Source organism: Oncorhynchus mykiss, chromosome 15 (assembly GCF_057628025.1).
Source record: "Oncorhynchus mykiss isolate SJ-2025 chromosome 15, ASM5762802v1, whole genome shotgun sequence".
In the NCBI taxonomy this organism is placed as follows: Eukaryota; Metazoa; Chordata; class Actinopteri; order Salmoniformes; family Salmonidae; genus Oncorhynchus; species Oncorhynchus mykiss.
In genome coordinates, this window is record NC_143036.1 from 69234294 (window position 1) to 69257808 (window position 23515).

The 23515-nt window shown below is 45.7% G+C and overlaps 1 protein-coding gene across 6 annotated transcripts in view; it reads left to right on the forward strand.

Annotated features, from left to right (window-relative positions):
• Positions 1-23515, forward strand: part of LOC110490600 (plasma membrane calcium-transporting ATPase 1) — a 59604-nt gene that overhangs the window by 11901 nt on the left and 24188 nt on the right. For all 6 annotated transcript variants that reach the window (XM_090200929.1, XM_090200925.1, XM_090200927.1 and 3 more), the window contains exons 2-8: positions 3215-3664; positions 10523-10720; positions 12280-12537; positions 12912-13037; positions 15016-15183; positions 17179-17211; positions 19212-19367. In XM_090200929.1, coding sequence (XP_090057055.1) covers positions 3478-3664; positions 10523-10720; positions 12280-12537; positions 12912-13037; positions 15016-15183; positions 17179-17211; positions 19212-19367 — 1126 coding nt within the window. In that variant the 5' untranslated portion in view covers positions 3215-3477. The remainder of the gene's footprint in view (positions 1-3214; positions 3665-10522; positions 10721-12279; positions 12538-12911; positions 13038-15015; positions 15184-17178; positions 17212-19211; positions 19368-23515) is intronic.

A 23515-nucleotide genomic window follows, 5' to 3' on the forward strand; every position in this document is an offset into this window, starting at 1 on the left:
TGTAGTTAACTAGTGATTATGATTGTTTTTTTTTGTAAAAAAAAGTTTAATGCTAGCTAGCAACTTACCTTGGCTTCTTACTGCATTCGCATAACAGGCAGGCTCCTCGTGGAGTGCAATGTAAGGCAGGTGGTTAGAGCGTTGGACTAGTAAACCGTAAGGTTGCAAGATTGAATCCCCGGTAAAAATCTGTCATTCTGCCCCTGAATAAGGCAGTTAACCCACCGTTCCTAGGCCGTCATTGAAAATAAGAATGTGTTCTTAACTTCTTATGGTATAGGGGACGCTTGCGTCCCACTTGGCCAAAAGCCAGGGAAAAATCTAACTTTCATTAAATCACACGTAAGATACTCAATTAAAGCTACACTCGTTGTGAATCCAGCCAACATGTCAGATTTTAAAAAGGCTTTTCGGCGAAAGCATAAGAAGCTATTATCTGATGATAGCACAACAGTAAACAAAGAAGGTAGCATATTTCAACCGTGCAGGCGCTACACAAAACGCAGGAAATAAAACATGCCTTACCTTTGACGAGCTTCTTTTGTTGGCACTCCAATATGTCCCATAAACATCACAATTGGTCCGTCCATATATATCCAAAATGTCCATTTATTTGGCGCGTTTGATCCAGAAGAAAACAGCTTCCAAAATGTCACTACAAAATATTTCAAAAGTTGCCTATAAACTTTGCCAAAATATTTCAAACTACTTTTGTAATACAACTTTAGGTATTTTTAAACGTTAATAATTGATCAAATTGAAGACGGGTCTATCTGTGTTCAATACAGGAAGACAACAAACCAAGCTACTTTTTAAGTCTTGCGCAACTCTCAACAGTGTTACGCAGTTCCTAGATGGCCGTACTTCTTCATTGCACAAATGAATAACCTCAACCAAATTCCAAAGACTGGTGACATCCAGTGGAACTGAAAACAAGTTCCTAAGAAATATTGTTTGCCAATGAGAATTCACTGAACAGACAGAGACCTCGTAAAAAAATAATAATAAAAAATATAATTCTGAACTGTTAGTCCTCGGGGTTTTGCCTGCTACTTAAGTTCTGTTATACTCACACATGATTCAAACAGTTTTAGAAACTTCAGTGTTTTCTATCCAAATCTATTAATAATATGCATATCTTATATTCTTGGCATGAGTAGCAGGAAGTTGAAATTGGGCATGCTATTTATCCAAAAGTGAAAATGCTGCCCCCAATACCTTAAGAAGTTAACTGACTTGCCTAGTTAAATAAAGGTGTCGGCCAAATCGGTGTCCAGAAATACCGATTTCCGATTGTTATGAAAACTTGAAATCGGCGCTAATTAATCGGTCGACCTCTTGTTTGTAGTATAGAGAGAAATATGCAGGAAGTAGGGATTTAAACTGGTCATCTGGCCCCTGAAAATACATTTGATCGGTCATGCTTATTGGTCTATAGGTTCATTTGCATAATTGTGTGGAATTAAATTAGCACGTGTGTATTTTTGTTAGTCATCATGCATCTTATTTATCAAACGTGTACAGCATAGTTTGAGCCTAGTTTGAGGAGCGGAATATCTTACAACCTGTCAAAGAGCGCCAGAGTAGCTCCTCACTGGAGTGAAACGTGCTTTTGTAAGCCCAGTCAACAAAGCACAACAAATACATATTCTATATGCAATCACGTGTTTTAACTTTGATGGCCACGATTTAAAAATAACTATTTTTATTTTTCAATTTCAACTCGTAATTAAAGTACGTCTCCCATTTGCCATTTGAGTGCATAGGCTATCATCAACAGTAGGCAGGCTATTAGTGCGTCACCCACCACTTTGCAATGTGAACTTGAGGCAGTAATTATCTGAAAGTTAACATTTGACTTCAAATAATGAGGCATGTCTTACCTTGCTTCAAAGTAGCCTTGCGAAAATCCATCCATAGAAATGTGGAGGCAATTAGTTTATAAAGACTTCCTGATGCCATTAACCAGCATTTCTCTCCTGTTCTGTTGGTTTTCATATCGACTTTCTTTCATTGTCCGGAAGCCGAAGGCACAATCGTAAAAGCAACTCATCCTTGTCGTTGATATATATTGTCCCCTTCTTTCTAAGTTTCTGATATGTTGATCTCTGTCACATATGGAACGACTCTCGCATTAGGCGTGCTGTTTAGAACGCTGCTTTCCAGCTAATTGCATTTTGGCAAATGTTTTAAAATGACTTATTAGCTGCTACATTACAGGAGTTGCATGTTCAAATAAAGGCTATAGCATTTTGACTGTGACACAATAGGCTTGCTATTGTTACATGTTTCCATTAAGCTCTTAATGAAAAATGTCCGGTCCTTGTATGCATGCATAGTATCAGAGAGGAAGAGGCTAAGTGAGAGGTTCAGCTCTCGCCAGAATCTTATCAAAACAAGCCCAATGCATTTCTGTCGCCTGCCTTCCAGCCTTGGGAGGACTGCCTTTTTGTTAGGGCGCTGAAATAAGCTTCTCGTCATTATATAAAGATCTCTGATAGTATTTTCTGTCACATTTTACTATTTGTGAAAAATGTAACCGCTTGTTAACCAGTTAATGAGGGTCAGTTAGTCGGCAGCCAAATTGATACCTAACAGTAAGGCAATTACTGAATAGCGGATGTGCATAAAGATGGTGGCCCTCATACACTTACCACAAATCACTTGTTTTGCTAAGTTTGCACTATTGTACATTGCTCAATAGTGCAGTCTTTTTTTGTCAGTTTGTTGCTGGTCATTTAAAAAATTGAAAGGGGATTTGTTCTGATTTATTAGCACTTTAACTACGGCGGGCGATATGGTTCAAACTTAGTGGATAGTGCTAAAACGATGTCATATCTGAATTCTTCTGCCTTTATGCACATTTGTCATAGGGCTCAAGGAAAATACTAATGTTGAATAACATGTCAGCTCTGTCTGTCCATGAGTTTAAATGGCTGACTGCTTCCCACGGCGGTGTGCCTCAAATAAGCATAACATTTTCTCTTCAAAAGGATAGCATTTCAAGTTGAGTCTTTGCCAGTGACCTGTGGTTCTTACAGTCTATTTTCAGTGGTGCTGTGAAGTGAACGACTACAAGCGTCTTTACCTGATAGTTTGGATTATATCATCAGTGTGTTGCCTTGTGACTTTTTCATAAGTGCTAGTATATTATTGAAATTAAACATGCCATTTGAATTCTGAATAACCAAATGTACGTTTTCTCTTCTTTCAGGTCCTCGAATGCTGTCTTCTCTCCGAGTCTGTGTGTGTGAACCTCGGTCAACATGAAAGAATAGGGCCACGGTCTGAGGAAAATGGCTTTTGATCTGTCCAAGTCCTTCTACCTGGAGTCTCCTCATTTCACCACCGTCATCCTCTGAAGGACTTGTAGCTGTTTATGGGAACTACTGCTGGGCTCGCTCGCTGAGGATTTTAGCTCTCCCTTTGGGACACCATTTTTCACCGTAGCTGACGGTGCGCACGCAGAAGGACATTATGGCAAACAACTCCTACAGCGGAGTGAAGAACTCCACGGCCAACCACCATGGGGACTTTGGCTGCTCGCTAAAGGACCTGCGGTCGCTCATGGAACTGCGGGGGGCAGAGGCAATAGGCAAAATCGGGGAAAGTTATGGGGACGTTCAAGGACTCTGCACCCGATTGAAAACGTCACCTGTAGACGGTAGATACCGCCTCATTCTATTTCTCAACCAATACACCTTCATCACTCTTCATTTGGATTAGATCTGTTGTTCTTGAATGCTAGTTGTGAATGCTAGTTGTGAATGCTAGTTGTGAATGCTAGTTGTGAATGCTAGTGATATGTGTGGTTATGAAAGTGTTTCATGGCAAAAATGCATTGCTTAGCAAGCATGTCATTGGGCCATGTCATTCACAGCACCTTGACATCACTTCCTTGGAAAGCTGGTGTCCTAGTAGACAGGTGGCCGGGGGGACGGTGGCACTGACCCGGTCCAGGCCTTGAGCTATTCCTGGGTTTGTGTATCTCTTTCTCTCTCTTTTTTCACCTCTGGTGTGTGGAGGGAGGCTTCAGACAGACCAGCTGTCTGCCTGGGCACAGTACCAGACTCTGCAGGTCAATGTTCCACATGTGGGGACAGGACAGGATGGTGTGCGCGGCTAGTAACTGGTTTAACGTTGTGGTGTGGGCAAGACATGAGCTCATCTCCGGAACTGGTCTGCTGGCCTGTTCCGTTCTGCTCTGCCTCTCTCCAGCAGCATGGCATGCCTTTATCCCCCTTTCGCCATGCCCTGGAGACGAGGGTTGAAAACGTATTACCAGAGTCTGTCCGAGAGAGTTCCTTCCTGCTGTAGCCAGGGCTCAGGTCTTTTAGGGTTCTCCCCAGCAATGTCTCGCTCCCTGTAGCAGCTAATCTAGAAAAATGCCACTGCTTTTTAAAGTGTGTGTGTATATTAGTCCCTACCACCAATGCAATATTTATCCTATTTTTAAAAGGCGCGTAAGCAGCACCACTGTTCCGTTCCTCAGGGACGTTCCATGTTGTCTGCTTTATATCCTGTTTGTGTGTGTGTGTAGGCGCTGATCCTCTCTGTTCACTCTGCAGATCTGGCCATGCCAAGTGTGTGGAAAAAGTGCAGAGTCACTTTACATCAGGGACTTGCCTGTGTAGAACCTCTCCTGCATACATTGGTTTACTGCTCTCTCTCCAGTCTCCACATAGAAGTTGTTGTGCCTAATCGCTAGCATGACCTGGAGTGAACTCTTGGGGGAGGGGATTTTCTGTTTGATCCAAGATTAAAATGGCACTGCATATCCACCACAGTCAGTGCCCTGCGCTGTTTCAGTACTCCTAGTGAATGGCCTGTACCACATCTGTTTGTAGGTTCTACAAACCCCTGTGCCACATTCATTTGTTGGTGTTAACTTCAGATGTGGCACAGGGGTTTGTCGGTTTGAACATCAGATAGGTTTGTATAATAGTATACACAATATTTCAATGATTTGGACAATGGTTGCCCCATTTCATCCATAAAAAAAATAAAAAATCATTTTCATAGCTGACATTCTTTTAAAAAGGAAAAGCCTCACTCGCTCACTATTAAAAACTCATTGTTTTATTCAAGTTAAAATATTGCACCTTCCCAGCAGTGCAGTATTCAATATCAAAATAGTTCAACTAAAAAATAAATGTGAGATATAAGAAAGTAAGAAAAAAACAAGAGAATGTGATCTATATACAGCGTCGGTGCCAGTAGCAAATTTACAATGATCATCGTCTAAACTGAGCATCTGTGTCAACCAGTTGAAATGCCAAACAGAAAGGCTGCTCATACTTGAGGCTTGAATGATCCCACATGTCCTAGATCAGTCCGTTATGGTACGTGTCCTCTCCTGCCCTTTATTCAGCGAGTATTGAAACAAGACCATTAACAGCCAGAAGTATATAGGCCTAGTCATAGCTGGATTCTGTTCTGCCAGCTCCATGCCAAAGTGCCAGAGTAAGGCTCCAACTGGGGTTTTAATGTACATGTGTCAATTGCAACGATTTGTTGAGCACTTTGTATTTGGGAATTTTTGGTGAATTGTAATATTTGTAGAACTTGTAATGACAAAGCAGGGGATCTGTACAGGGCCATGCCTTGTATGATATTGTGGTTGGTCGATTTATTTTGTCTTGATCTACAGTACCAGTCAAAAGTTTGGACACACCTACACATTGAAGATTTCTTTAAATTTGTACTATTTTCTACATTGTAGAATAATAGTGAAGACATCAGCACTATGAAATAACACATATGGAATCATGTAGTAACCAAACCAGTAGGGGTCAACTTTTGACTGGTACTGTATGCTAGCTAGAGACAATTTTCGTGTAAGTAGTCATGACAGTTGGTGTTTTATTAAGGATAAGCGAGGGTCAGATCAGGTAGGGTTATCTGTCCATTTGAGTTAGGCCTTGTGCATGTTCAGAAACTTGTTGTAGTAGTGCCCTTCCTTGTGTCATGTAAAAATGTTCCCAATTCTCCTTTTCACTTTCTGATTGTTCTGACTGTTCTACTCGATTGTGACGTCATTTTGTAAAATTTCTCACATCCTGAAAATTGTCACAGTTCAATAATTGCATGCACGTCTGCTTATGTGGATGGCTGAGCTCGTGCGGCTGTCTCTTCCACCCCCTCGGCCTTAATTAGCTAGCTACGGGTTTATTTAGCTATACAAACAAGCTACAACTGCACACCTCTGACAACCAAGCCATCTCGATCAGCATGACCACAAATTATGCTAGCTAGCTAATTGAGGGTGTGGAGAGACATTCGCACAAGCACAGCCATCCACCTAAGAAGACGCGCATGCAATTATTGAACTGTGACAATTTTCAGGCTCAGAGAAATGTACATGTCACAATCAATCAGAACACAGTCAAAACAATCCGAATGTGACAATTGAATTGGGGACATTCTGACATGACACCCTGCCCCTGATAATCTAGAATAGCTCCACATTGTTTCCTCCACAGCGTGTGCAGTGCAGCAGCTCCACTACTTGGCTGGGTGGCCCAGAGTTTTTAACACATGTATTTCAATCAGCTCATTCACTATTGGCCCAGGAAATGAAGCCGTCATTTAAGATTACTGCCAGCTTGACAATCGAAAGAGGATTGCTAATTAGTTAGTAGGCCATTTCTCTATTCTAAATCCCAGTACTTAAACTAATCTTTTGTCCACTTCCAGCTTTTATTTGGAAAATATGCTTTCTTTGCTGGTTACAGTATTACTAGGGACAGCATTGACATTTTATTTTAAAGGGAGCAGGCCTTCCTATAACCCTTGAATGTCACTATATTTAGGACAGAATACTATATGTACTCAGACCTCCACAAGGCTATTTTCTACACTGTAACCACCATCTTTCTCCTTTTACTAGAGCCAGTAACATAATTCCCAAGGATGTTTCCCACTATTATTTCAGCACTGAACAGACTGTTCTTATGTCCCTTAACCATATTCTTCTGTTTAAGATGAATTTGAAAAAGCTCTGCTCCTGAGCAACAATATTATTGCCAAATTTAGGGACGCGTTAATGCAGAGTTGTTTTTCACACAGGAAACAAAATATAAAAAATGTAAGAAATATCTTGTGTTTTATAAAACGCAGCTCTGAAATGCTTCTTATTGTCATTTCTGCTCATATTCATACTCATTTTGTGCTTTCGTTGCGCTTCTCCACTCGGATGAGAAATCTTGGCTCATCGTCAGACCAATCAATTTCCTGCATTCAGGAACGGCCATTCTATCAGCAGACAGCGCTCAGACTGATGTGTAGCTACTTTGTTTGGTGTTCTTTTTCTCTCTCTGTAAAATGTAATATTAACTGGCTACTTTCTTTTAGAAACATTTGAAATATGATGGCCATGCATTATTTTTTCAAAAAAGCTTATATACTTGTGCAGTTGCTAGCCAAAATAGCATTGCACTTCAGTTGTCATCTGATCAAATTGTAGCCATTTTCTGCTGAATGCATCTGTAGTTGCTCACCCCTAATCACTATCAAAGCAAAAAAACACGGACACTTTTTCAATCTAAAACGCAGGTGAAAAGGTTTCAAATGCAGATTGGTGGTCTGCGTTTTGATTTCTGAAAGCTAATGCAATCCCCAAATCTTCTCAGATGGCCCGCTCCTTCTTTCACTATTGTTCAAACTCTTCAGAGTAGACACATTTTGGGTGCTACTACATTTATCTGGTGATAAATCTCGTGGGAGTGCTGTAATACACATCTGCCTGCAGATTGATTTGCCTGTTATCTCTGGCTTTAAAGTCCCTTCAGCAGGGCAGTTGATTGATCACTTCTGGGTTTGTCTCTGGTTATTGGTGATTTCATGGTGTTTTGTTTTTGAACCTACCTGTACTTTTTAAGCTGTGTCAGTCTTGCTAGTATCGTTCTCTTTTGAAATCAAGGCTATGTCTGACACAGAATCTCTGGTAGACTTTGCGCAGAATGCTGATGGAACACAAAAGTATGTTTCCTAATTGTTAGGGCAAGATTGTCAAATGAAAACTTTTCTTACTCCTGTCTATTGCTGGGCTTCCCAAACTCTGTCCTGGGCCCTCCGGATGCATGTTTTGGTTTTTGCCATAGCACTACACAGCTAATTACAAATAGTCAAAGCTGGATGATGAGTTGGTTATTTGAATAAGCTGTGTAGTGCTATGGTCCTGTAGGTTTTCACTCCAACCCTAATCTAGTGCACGGTGCACTTGATTCTAATAATTAGCTGGTTGATAAGGTTAGTTACAGGTTAGTTACAACTGGGGTTGGAGGGTAGCTCTCCAGGAACAGGGTTGGAGAGGGTAGCTCTCCAGGAGGGTAGCTCTCCAGGAACAGGGTTGGAGAATCCTGGTCTATAGTCTAATACGACTCCATTCCTCCAAACCCCAAACAGTAATCATTTTTATTGTAGCCCTGGACAAGCACACCTGATTCAACTTGTCAAATAATTGTCAAGCGCTAAATGAGTTGAATGAGGTATGTTTGTGCCCGTCTACAACTAAAATGTGGGCTGTTGGGGCTGCTGGAGGACTTTTACTGAACTAGAAGTAGCAGGTTTGTTATAAAGATGGACGCCTGCTAGGGGAAGCTATTCTAGATGTCTCCTCTCTCTGTCTGCGGAGATCATGTAGCCACAGCTGTTTTGCCCAAATCATTTTACCACCTGCACCACGAGTGAAGTCCAGAGGGCTAATTTTAAACCACAGAGTCGGCAGAATAGGACAGTACTTGGAGGGGTTAAGCGGGGACAAGTCGATTATTAAAGAGTTAATGAATAGCTGCGCGGGTGACTGGTGATGGACTAGCTAAGTGATTCCAACTCTAACATGATTTGAACCTTTTGTTTTGTCATACGTCCTCTTGCCTAAATCATTCTCTTGTCACTAATGTTTATTTCACTAATGTGGGGATGGGGGGGGTGGAATGATCAAGCTGTAAACGGTGAGTCATCAGCAGCGGCGGCACCTCATCCACACACACGGGGGGACGAGAGACTGCATTGCTGCCCCTCGACCCACACTACTTTAACGTGTAAACACACACAGAAATATACATTTATTACGAGATACAGTTTGACGCACACATAGACCTTTAAAACGTCCTTTTTTTAAAATCTGGAAACTATCAGTCAAATGACTAATATCATGGGGTTTACATTATAGGCTAATTGCTGTAAGTAGGCTTTGAGCAGCAGCGCAATATTCTACTCTATTGCTCACTACTTGTTGTTCTGTGGGGTGAATTCCAGCATGCTTTCCACCAGGGGTTTGATGTAATACTGTGAATAGAGTGGTCTTGACATGGCCAAATTGCCCCGTCTCCTGTGCTTGAAACATTACACTGGATGTTGCTGTAGCATGTTCAAAAGTAGATTCTGACAGCTCCTTTTGGCAGAGAATCGTATCTCAGCAGGTGTGCATGCACCTTCTCCTCCATTCTATCCTTCACTCCTCTCCTCCTCCACCCCACTGCTGCTCTGCAATGCTGACTAATTACCCACTGCTACACGTGATGTCATTGCTCAGTGCTTGCCTGCAGACTCTGGGCACTTGCTGACCCTTCTGCTGCTGTTCGGTCTCCATTCATTAAACTGGGAGCCTCATCCTCCCAACTGACTCCCTACAGCCTCCCAGTCTAGTCTCCCACTCTTCATTAGTCCATGTCTGTCTGTCTCAAGCTATCTCTCTCTAGTCTCTCTGTTGCGCTCTTAGAGCCTGCTTAAAACCTCCCAATTTATCTCCCAGATCACTTTTGATTAGTCTCTCTTCTCTCTGTCTTTCTCTCTATCTGCCTCCACAGTTCAGTGTGCTTAAATAGAGGTTGAAAAAGCCACATCAAATGTATAAAGGTATTTTGAATCTGACCGCCCCCCTTTGACTGTGGAGAGCAGCCATTTGAGTGAGTGGTACGGCAAGCGGAATGCTCTCTGCACACAAATGAATGGGTCTGCAGAGCAGTCGGGCCTTGTCACGTTGAATGTGAGACAATGATCGGGCCTTGCTGTGACTGTCTGAATGTCAAAATGATCACTGCATCTCCAGTTATCAATCATTGACAGGGGAAAGTCACTTGTGTGATTTATCTTAATATCATGACTCCTCGATTTTTATTTTTATATCCTGGAATTCTACCCTTGAAAAATCTGAGACCGAGGCGTCGGTTGACTTGTTATTTTTCAGAAGTAGAACATGTATTGTCGCCCGGTGGCATTGTTGCTTCAAGAGCCCTGCCACAGAATACGGCTCTCTGACCATTTGGGTTGGTATTCACTGAATCTATTCCGTCTTTCTGATCCTGGCCATTTTCATTTAATTCATTCACCAAATTTCTACATGCATGGTTGTTGATGAGGTTAATGGGACATTGGATATTGCCATTATTTTCCCCCAGACTTGTCGTCTGTGGGTATGGTAATGGTTGTCAAATATATATCTCAATGGTAAACTAAGAAAATGTAGAAACACAAATGTACTGTCTTAATTTAATCTAATTCCATCTCTTTCCCCCAGGTTTAAGTGGGCAGCCCGCAGACATCGACAAAAGAAAAGAAGTGTTCGGGCAGAACTTAATACCTCCGAAAAAGCCCAAAACATTTCTTCAATTAGTTTGGGAAGCATTGCAAGATGTAACACTGATTATCCTGGAAGTGGCAGCCATAGTTTCATTAGGCCTTTCTTTCTATAGACCTCCAGATGCAGAAAGAGAACGTAAGCATCACCTCTATTTACTTCTTGTACTTGATGCCTAGGCAGTAGTGGAGTTAACTCTGTGGTTGTCTGACCATCCTGTGCTAGCTCAGATGTTTTCTTTTTAAATCGGAGCACTTTGGATCAGCGTGATAGTTTGTAAACCACCTACAGTGACTTCAGAAAGTATTCACACCCTTGACTTTTTCCACATTTTGTTACAAGGTGGGATTAAAATGGATTTAATTATTTATTTATTTGTTAACGATCTGAACAAAAGGTCCCAACAAACATAATGATTTGTATTCAGGACATGAAGTTAATTTCTTTGCCACATTCTTTGCAGTTTTACTATAGTGCCTTATTGCAAACAGGATGCATGTTTTGGACTATTTTATTCTGTACAGGCTTCCTTCTTTTCACTCTGTCATTTAGGTTAGTATTGTGGAGTAACTACAATGTTGACCAAACCTCAGTTTTCTTCTATCACAGCCATTAAACTCTAACTGGTTTAAGTCTCCCGACACTTTGGGCTCCCGAGTGGTGCAGCGGTCTAAGGCACTGCATCTCAGTGCAAGAGGTGTCACTGCAGTCCCTGGTTCGAATCTAGGCTGCATCACATCCGGCCGTGATTGGGAGTCCCATAGGGTGGAGCACAATTGGCCCAGCATTGGCCAGGTTTGGCCAGGGTAGGCCATCCTTGTAAATAAGAATTTGTTCTTAACTGACTTGCCTAGTTAAATAAAAATGAAGTCACCATTGGCCTCATGGTGAAAATCCTGAGCGATTTCCTTCCTCTCCGGAAACTCAGTTATGAAGGACGCCTGTATCTTTGTAGTGACTGGGTGTATTGATACACCATCCAAAGTGTAATTAATAACTTCACCATGCTCAAAGGGATATTCAATGTTTGCTTTTTATATTATTTGTACCCATCTACCAATAGGTCTCCTTCTTTACGAGGCATTGGAAAACCTCCCTGGTCTTTGTGGTTGAATCTGTGTTTGAAATTCACTTCTTGCCTGAGGGATCTTACTGTCTGTATGTGTGGGGTACAGAGATGAGGTAGTCATTCAAATATCATATTTAACACTAGTGAGTCCATGCAACTTTTTATGTGACTTATTAAGCAAATCTTTACTCCTGAACTTATTTAGTATTTCCATAACAAGGGCTTGAATACTTATTGACTCAAGACAATTCAGATTTTCATTTTGAATTCATTCTAAAATCATATTTCCACTTCGATGTTATGGAGTATTGTGTTTAGGCCAGTGACAATTAAATTCAGGCTCCAACACAACCGAATGTGGATCAAGTCAAGGGGTGTGAATACTTTCTGAAGGCACTGCAGGTGTCCATTGTACTGCACTGTGTACATTTTTATTTGTATTTTGACTTAAATTCACTGCAGAGGGATAGTTTATTTAAAATAAAATCTGTGGACGGCAATGCCGTCTGGGCCTGGTTGTCACCCGTTTACTATTTAATTACCAGCATTTAATGATATGTGTTCAGATTCAGTCTGTTAGACACCTGGCAGTGTATCCCTGTAACTGTGTGCTTTGATCCTTATGCAGACTGTGGGAGCGCAGCTGGAGGGGTGGAGGATGATGGTGAGGCAGAGGCGGGCTGGATCGAAGGCGCCGCCATCCTGCTGTCGGTCGTCTGCGTGGTGCTGGTGACAGCGTTCAACGACTGGAGCAAAGAGAAGCAATTCCGCGGCTTGCAGAGCCGCATCGAACAAGAGCAGAAGTTTGCCGTTGTCCGCGGCGGCCAAGTCATCCAAATCCCCGTGGCTGAGATTGTGGTCGGCGACGTTGCACAAATAAAATACGGTAAGAGGGACCTCTTTCTGCGTCCCAAATGGCACCCGCTTCCCTATATAAGTGCACTACTTTTGACCCGAGCCCCATGGGCCCTGGGTTAAGTGGGCGGTTTTTAAGAAGCGCGGTTTGGCGGGTCATGTTTTGGAGAATGTACAACTCGATCTTTGCCTCCCGAGCCTGTTGGGGAGTTGCAGCGACGAGACAAGATCGAAATTGGGGAGAAAAAATAATAAGTAGTCCACTACAAAGGAAATAGGAAGACATTTAGGGCCCAGTTATTTGTTATTGGCGAGGATGAATTTACCAGAGTGTAATGTATTCTGTTTTCAGCCACGTGTCTTGTGAATTCATTAAGGAATATTTTTTCTGTTTGTGTCTCCCAGGTGATCTCCTGCCCTCGGATGGTATTCTTATTCAAGGAAATGATCTCAAAATCGATGAGAGCTCCCTCACAGGGGAGTCGGACCACGTCAAGAAAACGCTGGAAAGAGACCCCATGCTGTTGTCAGGTAGCTGTTATATTCTTGTTATTCTGCCTTGGCTTGTTTTCTTATACTATGAAGCTCATGGTGGTTGTAGATCAGTTTCCCGGCCTAGATTTGACCCCACCCCTAATTGTGGAATAAGCCATTTTTGCAAGTGGAATAGAAGGCCAGGCCCTTGATAGATGTTCTGACTTTGTCATGGAATGGGGTATGCAGGCAGTATCCAGCAATATTCTGAGCTTGAGTCCAGAAGTACTGTCAGGGAATTCTGCGTTTTCCATAAAGATAAAAGATCTTAAGAAATATCTTGCTGTGTTTTGTAAAGGCAGATCTGAAATGCTGCTTATTGAAATCTCTGCTCTGCATCAGACTGGTGTGCTTCAGTTGCAGTTCTCCACTTTGATGAGAATGAATTCACCAATGTCAATCAGCAGACAGTGCTCTGACTGATGTGTAGCTACTTTTCTTGGTCTAGCCTACGTTTCTCAGGTAAAATGCTATATTAACTCCAAGAAAAACATTAGGAAATGTAGCTGGCTATATTTTATGATTTTAATATTAGAAATATGATGGCCATGTATTGTTTTTGCAAAAAATCTATATCATAATTGTCAACTAATTTACTTATGTGGGTGCTAGTCAAATAGCGTTGCACTTCTGTTATCATCTGATGAAAATGAAGCGATTATTCTGCCGAATATGTTGCACTAATGTATTTTCTGACTATTGACGCAAAACATCACTGACTTTCAATATAAAACGCAGGTGAAATGGTTTAAAACCCATATTTTGTTGGTCTGTTTGAAAATGCATATTTCTGAACTCCAATAAGGACCCCTGATTGTGGACTTGATGGTGTAGGTCCAGGACTACTTGAGCACTGTGATATATATATATATATATATATATATCTCTACCTACCTCTAAACCCTGTTTTATTTTGCCGTCCGAGGGTATTGCTCATCTTGTCCCTAATCCCATTTTATGAAGGCACGTTGATCCTTTAATAAAAGGGCTTTTTATGGTCAGATCCCCAAGGAGTGATTTTAAAAGTGCTTGTTTGCCTCTCCCAGCCCCCTTTGGTCTCACCTCCAAGAGAGTCTGTCTGCCTTTAGTCTGTATCATCACCCCCCCCAGTTCAGACCAGCCCCTGCCTAATTAATTAATTAACACAGGCATGGGGAGCTCTTAATGCACTTCTCTCTCTGTCTCAGTTGTAGGCGTTAAACTCTGGAGAAAGCTACTGTTGTGTTGTGGGACTCATGTTTCCATTAATTCACTGAGGCTCACAATTGGCTTTTGATTAAAGGCTGGGAGTGTGCGAATGTGTTTGTGTGCTATCATCCAAGATGAGTATTTGAGGCTGGACTCTGCTTTTGAAACGTCATTCCAAAACGGGATACACTTTGTTACGTTTTGTATGCTCTCCATATTTAGCTGTAAATATAGGCCTACAGTTTCTCCGCTCAGATTTACTCACAATGACTACAGGCTCCCGAATCCAGACCCAGGACTGGAAACATCCAGAATATTCCTTACTATCAGTAGCAATTTATAGCAGATACATAATGCCGGGAGCAACAGAGCTTGGCAGGGCACACTGCACTGTCCATGTAATTGTAAGGGGGAATGTTGGAGCCTGTAGCATTAGCTGAGTAATAGTCAGGGGAACCTAGCATTTACACTGTAGCATTAGCTAGGCGCCTGCCTCTTTGGCCCTACCTCTCCTCTCTATCTGCAGGCAGGTTCAAACATCATGCTTATCTGTATCCCCCAGGTTTACTCACTTTACCACAGGAATCAGCATCTAGGACTGCAAACACCCACATTCCCCTCTCTCCATAGAATTGTACTGTAATGGAAAATGTTAGCATAATCCTAGTCTACATGGCTTTAGTTAAGTAATAGTAAGGAAGAGCCCTAGCAGAGATCTTATACAGTGTAAGCATCAGTTGTATGTCTATGGCGGCACTACCTCACCCACCCCCTTTACCCTCTGCAGGCACTCATGTCATGGAGGGCTCCGGCAAAATGCTGGTCACAGCCGTGGGTGAGAACTCTCAAACTGGAATAATCTTCGCTTTACTGGGCGCCTCGGAGGAAGACGACGATGATGAGGAGGAGAAGGAGGCTAAGAAGAAGGAGAAGAAGGAGAAGAAAGAGAAGAAAAGTACGTTGACATTTCAGAGCACGGCGGAATACATTCATGATTCAGTTCTCTACCCTTGCCTTTTTATAATTTTATTATGCCTTTGCCCATCACAGAGAACGACGTTTTCCTCTCAACAGTCTTTTGTTGAATTTCTATAGATGCAGTTGATGTGCAGAGAAGTGTGAGAAAGCAGAGTCAGACAGGTAGAGAATCAGTGGCCTCTGTCTGGGCTGTACACGGCAGCACCACTAATCACTTACTCACACTGCAGAGCAGACGGCACTGAGCTGACAGAGGAGAGAGGTTTGAACTAGAGCTAAGCTGAGCACAGGTCAGGTCTCAGCTGTGGTGGGACTTATTTTGGGAGAGCTGCTGCTTCAATAGGAATAGTTGGCAAGGCTTTACTTTAGCACTTGTTGCCGTGTTCAATGCTGCTGTGCCTGTGCAGTCGACAGCCTTGTATTGAGTGCTTTCAGCTCACGATGGGATATATGCTGTTAGTGTTTGTTCTACATATAGCCAAGTGCCTTCTGCCATTCTTTGTTCAGCAATTGTAGTTCTATTCAATCAAGGCCGTGTGTGTGTATACACTACATGACCAAAAGTATGTGGGCACCTGCTGGTCGAACATCTCATTCCAAAATCATGGGCATTAATATGGAGTTGGTCCCCCACTTTGCTGCCATAACAGGCTCCACTCTTCTGGGAAGGCTTTCCACTAGATGGTGGAATCAAAAGGTGTTTGATGGGGGTTGAGGTCAGGGCTCTGTGCAAGCCAGTCATGTTCTTCAATACAGATCTCGACAAACCATTTCTGTTTGGAACTCGCTTTGTGCATGGGGGCATTGTCCTGCTTAAGCAGGAAAGTGCCTTCCCCAAACTGTTGCTACAAAGTTGGAAACGATGTCATTGTATGAGTCTAGAATGTCATTGTATGCTGTAGCATTAAGATTTTCCTTCACATGCACTAAGGGGCCTAGCCCAAACTATGAAAAAAAAGCCCCAGACCATTATTCCTCCTCCGCCAAACTTTACAGTTGGTACGATGCATTTGAGCAGGTAGTGTTCTTCTAGAATCCACCAAACCCAGATTCATCTGTCGAACTACCAGATGATGAAGTGTGACTCGTCACTCCAGAGAATGTGTTTCCACTGCTCCGGAGTCCAATGGCAGTGAAAGCCGTGTGGCTGCATGGCCATGGAAACCAGTTATTGTGTTGACGTTGCTTTCAGAGGCAGTTTGGAACTTGGTAGTGAGTTGCAACCGAGGACAGATGATTTTTACTCGCTTCAGCGGTCCTGTTCTGTGAGCTTGTGTGGCCTACCACTTCGCAACTGAGCCTTTGTTGCTCCTAGACGTTTCCACTTCACAATAACAGCACTTACAGTTGACTGGGGCAGCTCGAGCAGGGTAGAAATTTGAACTGACTTGTTGGAAAGGTGGCATCCTATGACGGTGCCACGTTGAAAGTCAATGAGCTCTTCAGTACGGCCATTCTACTGCCAATGTTTGTCTGTGGAGATTGAATGGCGGTGTGCTCGATTTTATACACCTGCCAGCAGGGGGTGTGGCTGAAATATCCAAATCCATTTATTTGAAGGGGTTTCCACATACTTTAGTGTATGTGTGCATACGTTTCAGGGTTTTGAAACAAGTTAATATACTTTAGTAGGATGTGGATACATTTTCAGGCTTTCGGTGTGTTTGTGTATGATGAAAGTGGCTGGCTGTAGTTCTATTGTGTGTGTGGACTTGTTTGGTATGAGGCGAGGGTGTAAGAATGGCCTATTGGCTGGAGGAGCTGATTTAGAATGTGCGTGTCATAATGCAATCCCAGCATTCATCTGTTTGGCTTCTCATAAAAATGATTGGCGTCTCTCACGGTATCAAATCAAGATGTGAGATTTACATAATTGGAAGTATATTAAATTGGTCAGAATTGCAGCCGTTTGCAAGTTGCTCCCCAATAAGTGACTGACTCTATTCCTCTGGATTTTACTTTCCATCCACAGAGCAAGATGGAGCAGCCGAAAACCGCAAGAAAGGTGAGTGTAACAGGCCGGAGTGCGTTTTCATTTCCCTTTGACTTGGTTGCACGCTGCTACAGTACCTTGATCTGTTTTGCTCTACATTATTGCCTTCTCCTCAGCCATTTAACAGTATTGGATTTTAGTTAAACCTTGATCTGTCGCTTAGCCTGGTGTCAGTAGAAGTAGCTTAATCTGTATCGGGTCAGGTTGTTTCCCCATGCTACTCTGTGGCCTTGTGGGTCAGAGTGCGCATGCCCGTGACTGGTCCATTCATTGTCTAGTCTGGGCCAGTATGTTACCTTCTCTCTCTCGCCCTCTCTCCCTTGCCTCGCCAAGAATTTAGCGGCAGGTGCTGTTGAATTCAGCTATGGCGATTTAGCGAGGAGATTACAGCTCTGTAACAATCTTGGGGAAGAGCATCTTCTTTTTGGCTTTCTCGCTCCCTGTTTCTCTCTCTTATTGATTGAGGACGTAGCTGTCCAATCTGAACCCTTCATTCTATAGTACTCATAGACCTTGTCAGCTGTTCAGCGTCATGCTATTGTACGACCGTGAGACCCAGCTCTCTAAAGTCCATTGAGTCAGCCAGTGTCTACAGAGCGCCAGCTGTGCTGTTAGCTAGCGGAGCCTGTTCATTGAGGTCCTGGCGCTGCTCCTTTGTGCACAGATTCTCTCTTTGCCAGGAGTGAGCAGAATAATCCTTCAGTCTGGGATTACAGGCTGTGTAAATGCAGAACACACCACCTGGGAATATTGTGGCACCCATTCTGCAGATGCTGGCTGTGTGGCTCCTGGCATCAGCAAGGGAGGAGCCTGGGGATAGAATCGATTGGTGATATGTTCAGTCAGTCCAGGGCTGGGAGAGAGACAGACAGTATATAATGACTATTCAGTCAGTCCAGGGCTGGGAGAGAGACAGACAGTATATGATGACTGTTCAGTCAGTCCAGGGCTGGGAGAGAGACAGACTGTATATAATGACTGTTCAGTCAGTCCAGGGCTGGGAGAGAGACAGTGGTAAAGCCGACACAGGTATCCTCCCCTGCAGTGCTAGCCCTGGCAGGGCTAGAGATAATGATTTTATCATTTGGAGAGTTGGGTAAGAGATCAGCCCTGCTGGCCTGCCTAGCCCGCCTGTCCACCGTCAGACCAGGGGCTCAGCGTCTTCTATGTTACTTGGTCAGATGAGTCAAGGTGTCTGCTGACGTTTTCAAACCTGGGAGGGAAGGGGGCTTTAGAGGAATTGACATGGTGTCTGTCTGGCCACTGTCCCAGCGGATTCCACAGATCCCAGGGCTGCTGCTCTCTGAGTGGGAATATGGTAATTAGATTCCTACCAAATTACATTTTGGACCGGACTCAAAATTGTGATGACTTTTACCCCAAGTTCCCTTCCAAAAGCACTCCTCTGTGAATAGAAGCCAAAGCCTAAAGAAAAGGTTTGCAAAAAATATGGCACCCTGTTAAGTCTCTTTGAAAATGACTCCTTATTGAATCACACTAAAGGACTGGAGAGATGGAACTACTAGTCATTGATTTTCCAACTTGCTTATCTCAACCCCGCCCCCCTCAACTATGTCCAAAGTTTGTTTGCTTTAACAGTTGTGCAGTGACTTGCTTTTTTAAATGAACATACAAGAATGAACAGTAATCAGGTTATGGTCAGTAGGCATGAAGTAAGAAATGTTTTGAAATAGAAAAATTACAATGGGCCATTTGATTGTAAGTTGTACCTGTAAATCCTGTTTCAAAATCTTAGTTTGCGCTTGTTGCCTGCTGAACATGAGCCAGGTAGGCAGAAAGGCAAGGCTACTAGTGCTGGTTTTCCTTCCTAACTGCTAGTTCATTCAACAGCTAATTGGTTGGCAAAACAGTCCAGTTGATTAGAACTAAAACATGAAAACTAGAGGCGTTCTCACACTTGAGGGCTGGTAATTGAAACTGCAGTAGGAGTACCTCCATTCTGAATCAGTCCAACCTTTAAGTCAACGTCTCCTCTCTTCTCTCCCCCTCAGCTAAAGCTGCGGACGGAGCCGCCATGGAGATGCAGCCGCTCAACAGCGACGAAGTCGACATCGACGAGAAGAGGAAATCCAACTTGAAGGAGAAGAAGGAGAAGTCCGTTCTCCAGGGGAAGCTAACCAAATTAGCAGTACAAATTGGCAAAGCCGGTCAGTGAACTTCTTTTCTCTCTCTCTGTCGCTCGCTGTCGCTCGCTGTCTCACTCTGTCGCTCGCTGTCTCGCTCTGTCGCTCGCTGTCTCGCTCTCTCTCTCGCTGTCTCGCTCTCTCTCTCGCTCTCTCTCTCGCTGTCTCGCTCTCGCTGTCTCTCTCTCGCTGTCTCGCTGTCTCTCTCTCGCTGTCTCGCTGTCTCTCTCTCGCTGTCTCTCTCTCGCTGTCTCTCTCTCGCTGTCTCTCTCTCGCTGTCTCTCTCTCGCTGTCTCTCTCTCGCTGTCTCTCTCTCGCTGTCTCGCTGTCTCTCTCTCGCTGTCTCTCTCTCGCTGTCTCTCTCTCGCTGTCTCTCTCTCTCGCTGTCTCTCTCTCTCGCTGTCTCTCTCTCTCGCTGTCTCTCTCTCTCGCTGTCTCTCTCTCTCGCTGTCTCTCTCTCTCGCTGTCTCGCTGTCTCGCTGTCTCGCTGTCTCGCTCTCTCGCTGTCTCGCTCTCTCTCTCTCTCGCTGTCTCTCTCTCTCTCGCTGTCTCGCTCTCTCTCTCTCGCTGTCTCGCTCTCTCTCTCTCGCTGTCTCGCTCTCTCTCTCTCGCTGTCTCGCTCTCTCTCTCTCTCGCTGTCTCGCTCGCTGTATCGGTCTCGCTCGCTGTATCGGTCTCGCTCGCTGTATCGGTCTCGCTGTCTCGCTCTCTCGCTGTCTCGCTCTCTCTCGCTGTCTCGCTCTCTCTCTCTCGCTGTCTCGCTGTCTCGCTCTCTCTCGCTGTCTCGCTCTCTCTCTCTCTCGCTCTCTCTCTCTCTCGCTGTCTCGCTCTCTCTCGCTGTCTCGCTCTCTCTCGCTGTCTCGCTGTCTCGCTCTCTCTCTCTCTCGCTCTCTCTCTCTCTCTCTCTCTCTCTCGCTCTCTCGCTCTCTCGCTCTCTCGCTCTCTCTCTCTCTCTCTCTCTCTCTCTCTCTCTCTCTCTCTCTCTCTCTCGCTCTCTCGCTCTCTCGCTCTCTCGCTCTCTCGCTCTCTCGCTCTCTCGCTCTCTCGCTCTCTCGCTCTCTCGCTCTCTCGCTCTCTCGCTCTCTCGCTCTCTCGCTCTCTCGCTCTCTCGCTCTCTCTCTCTCTCGCTGTCTCGCTCTCTCTCTCTCTCGCTGTCTCGCTCGCTGTATCGGTCTCGCTCGCTGTATCGGTCTCGCTGTCTCGCTCTCTCGCTGTCTCGCTCTCTCTCTCGCTCTCTCTCGCTGTCTCGCTCTCTCTCTCGCTCTCTCGCTCTCTCTCTCGCTGTCTCACTCTGTCGCTCGCTGTCTCGCTCTGTCGCTCGCTGTCTCGCTCTCTCTCTCGCTCTCTCGCTCTCTCTCTCGCTGTCTCGCTCTCTCTCTCGCTGTCTCGCTCTCGCTGTCTCTCTCTCGCTGTCTCGCTGTCTCTCTCTCGCTGTCTCGCTGTCTCGCTGTCTCTCTCTCGCTGTCTCGCTGTCTCTCTCTCGCTGTCTCTCTCTCGCTGTCTCGCTGTCTCTCTCTCGCTGTCTCTCTCTCGCTGTCTCTCTCTCGCTGTCTCTCTCTCGCTGTCTCTCTCTCGCTGTCTCTCTCTCGCTGTCTCTCTCTCGCTGTCTCGCTGTCTCTCTCTCGCTGTCTCTCTCTCGCTGTCTCTCTCTCTCGCTGTCTCTCTCTCTCGCTGTCTCTCTCTCTCGCTGTCTCTCTCTCTCGCTGTCTCTCTCTCTCGCTGTCTCGCTGTCTCGCTGTCTCGCTCTCTCGCTGTCTCGCTCTCTCTCTCTCTCGCTGTCTCTCTCTCTCTCGCTGTCTCGCTCTCTCTCTCTCGCTGTCTCGCTCTCTCTCTCTCGCTGTCTCGCTCTCTCTCTCTCTCGCTGTCTCGCTCGCTGTATCGGTCTCGCTCGCTGTATCGGTCTTGCTCGCTGTATCGGTCTCGCTGTCTCGCTCTCTCGCTGTCTCGCTCTCTCTCGCTGTCTCGCTCTCTCTCTCTCTCGCTGTCTCGCTGTCTCGCTCTCTCTCTCGCTGTCTCGCTCTCTCTCTCTCTCGCTCTCTCTCTCTCTCGCTGTCTCGCTCTCTCTCGCTGTCTCGCTCTCTCTCGCTGTCTCGCTCTCTCTCTCTCTCTCTCTCTCTCTCTCGCTCTCTCGCTCTCTCTCTCTCGCTCTCTCGCTCTCTCTCTCTCGCTCTCTCGCTCTCTCTCTCTCTCGCTGTCTCGCTCTCTCTCTCTCTCGCTGTCTCGCTCTCTCTCTCTCTCGCTGTCTCGCTCGCTGTATCGGTCTCGCTCGCTGTATCGGTCTCGCTGTCTCGCTCTCTCGCTGTCTCGCTCTCTCTCTCGCTCTCTCTCGCTGTCTCGCTCTCTCTCTCGCTCTCTCGCTCTCTCTCTCGCTGTCTCGCTGTCTCGCTCTCTCTCTCGCTGTCTCGCTCTCTCTCTCGCTGTCTCTCTCTCTCTCTCTCTCTCTCTCGCTGTCTCTCTCTCTCTCTCTCTCTCTCTCTCGCTCTCTCTCTCTCTCGCTCTCTCTCTCGCTGTCTCTCTCTCTCTCTCTCTCGCTGTCTCTCTCTCTCTCTCTCTCGCTGTCTCTCTCTCTCTCTCTCTCGCTGTCTCTCTCTCTCTCTCGCTGTCTCTCTCTCTCTCTCGCTGTCTCTCTCTCTCTCTCGCTGTCTCTCTCTCTCTCTCGCTGTCTCTCTCTCTCTCTCGCTGTCTCTCTCTCTCTCTCGCTGTCTCTCTCTCTCTCTCGCTGTCTCTCTCTCTCTCTCGCTGTCTCGCTCTCTCTCTCGCTGTCTCGCTCTCTCGCTCTCTCTCTCTCGCTGTCTCGCTCTCTCGCTCTCTCTCTCTCGCTGTCTCGCTCTCTCTCTCTCGCTGTCTCGCTCGCTGTATCGGTCTCGCTCTCTCGCTGTCTCGCTCTCTCGCTGTCTCGCTCTCTCGCTGTCTCGCTCTCTCGCTGTCTCGCTCTCTCTCTCGCTCTCTCTCTCGCTGTCTCTCTCTCGCTGTCTCGCTCTCGCTGTCTCGCTCTCGCTGTCTCTCTCGCTGTCTCGCTCTCTCTCTCTCTCGCTGTCTCGCTCTCTCTCTCTCTCGCTGTCTCGCTCTCTCTCTCTCTCGCTGTCTCGCTCTCTCTCTCTCTCTCTCTCTCTCTCGCTGTCTCGCTCTCTCTCTCTCTCTCTCGCTGTCTCGCTCTCTCTCTCTCGCTCTCTCGCTCTCTCTCTCTCTCGCTGTCTCGCTCTCTCTCTCTCTCTCGCTGTCTCGCTCTCTCTCTCTCTCGCTGTCTCGCTCTCTCTCTCTCTCGCTGTCTCGCTCTCTCTCTCTCTCGCTGTCTCGCTCTCTCTCTCTCTCGCTGTCTCGCTCGCTGTATCGGTCTCGCTCGCTGTATCGGTCTCGCTCTCTCGCTCTCTCGCTGTCTCGCTCTCTCTCTCGCTCTCTCTCGCTGTCTCGCTCTCTCTCTCGCTCTCTCTCTCGCTGTCTCGCTGTCTCGCTCTCTCTCTCGCTGTCTCTCTCTCTCGCTGTCTCTCTCTCTCGCTGTCTCTCTCTCTCGCTGTCTCTCTCTCTCGCTGTCTCTCTCTCTCGCTGTCTCTCTCTCTCGCTGTCTCTCTCTCTCTCTCTCTCGCTCTCTCTCTCGCTGTCTCGCTCTCTCTCTCGCTCTCTCTCTCGCTGTCTCGCTCTCTCTCTCGCTCTCTCTCTCGCTGTCTCGCTCTCTCTCTCGCTCTCTCTCTCGCTGTCTCGCTCTCTCTCTCGCTGTCTCTCTCTCTCTCTCGCTGTCTCGCTCTCTCTCTCGCTGTCTCTCTCTCTCTCTCGCTGTCTCTCTCTCTCTCTCGCTGTCTCTCTCTCTCTCTCGCTGTCTCGCTCTCTCTCTCGCTGTCTCGCTCTCGCTGTCTCTCTCTCTCTCTCTCTCTCGCTGTCTCGCTCTCTCTCTCTCGCTGTCTCGCTCTCTCTCTCTCGCTGTCTCGCTCTCTCTCTCTCGCTGTCTCGCTCGCTGTATCGGTCTCGCTGTCTCGCTGTCTCGCTGTCTCGCTGTCTCGCTGTCTCGCTCTCTCGCTGTCTCGCTCTCTCGCTGTCTCGCTCTCTCTGTCTCGCTCTCTCTGTCTCGCTCTCTCTGTCTCGCTCTCGCTGTCTCGCTCTCGCTGTCTCGCTCTCACTCTCTCTCTCTCTCTCGCTGTCTCTCTCTCTCGCTGTCTCTCGCTCTCTCTCTCGCTGTC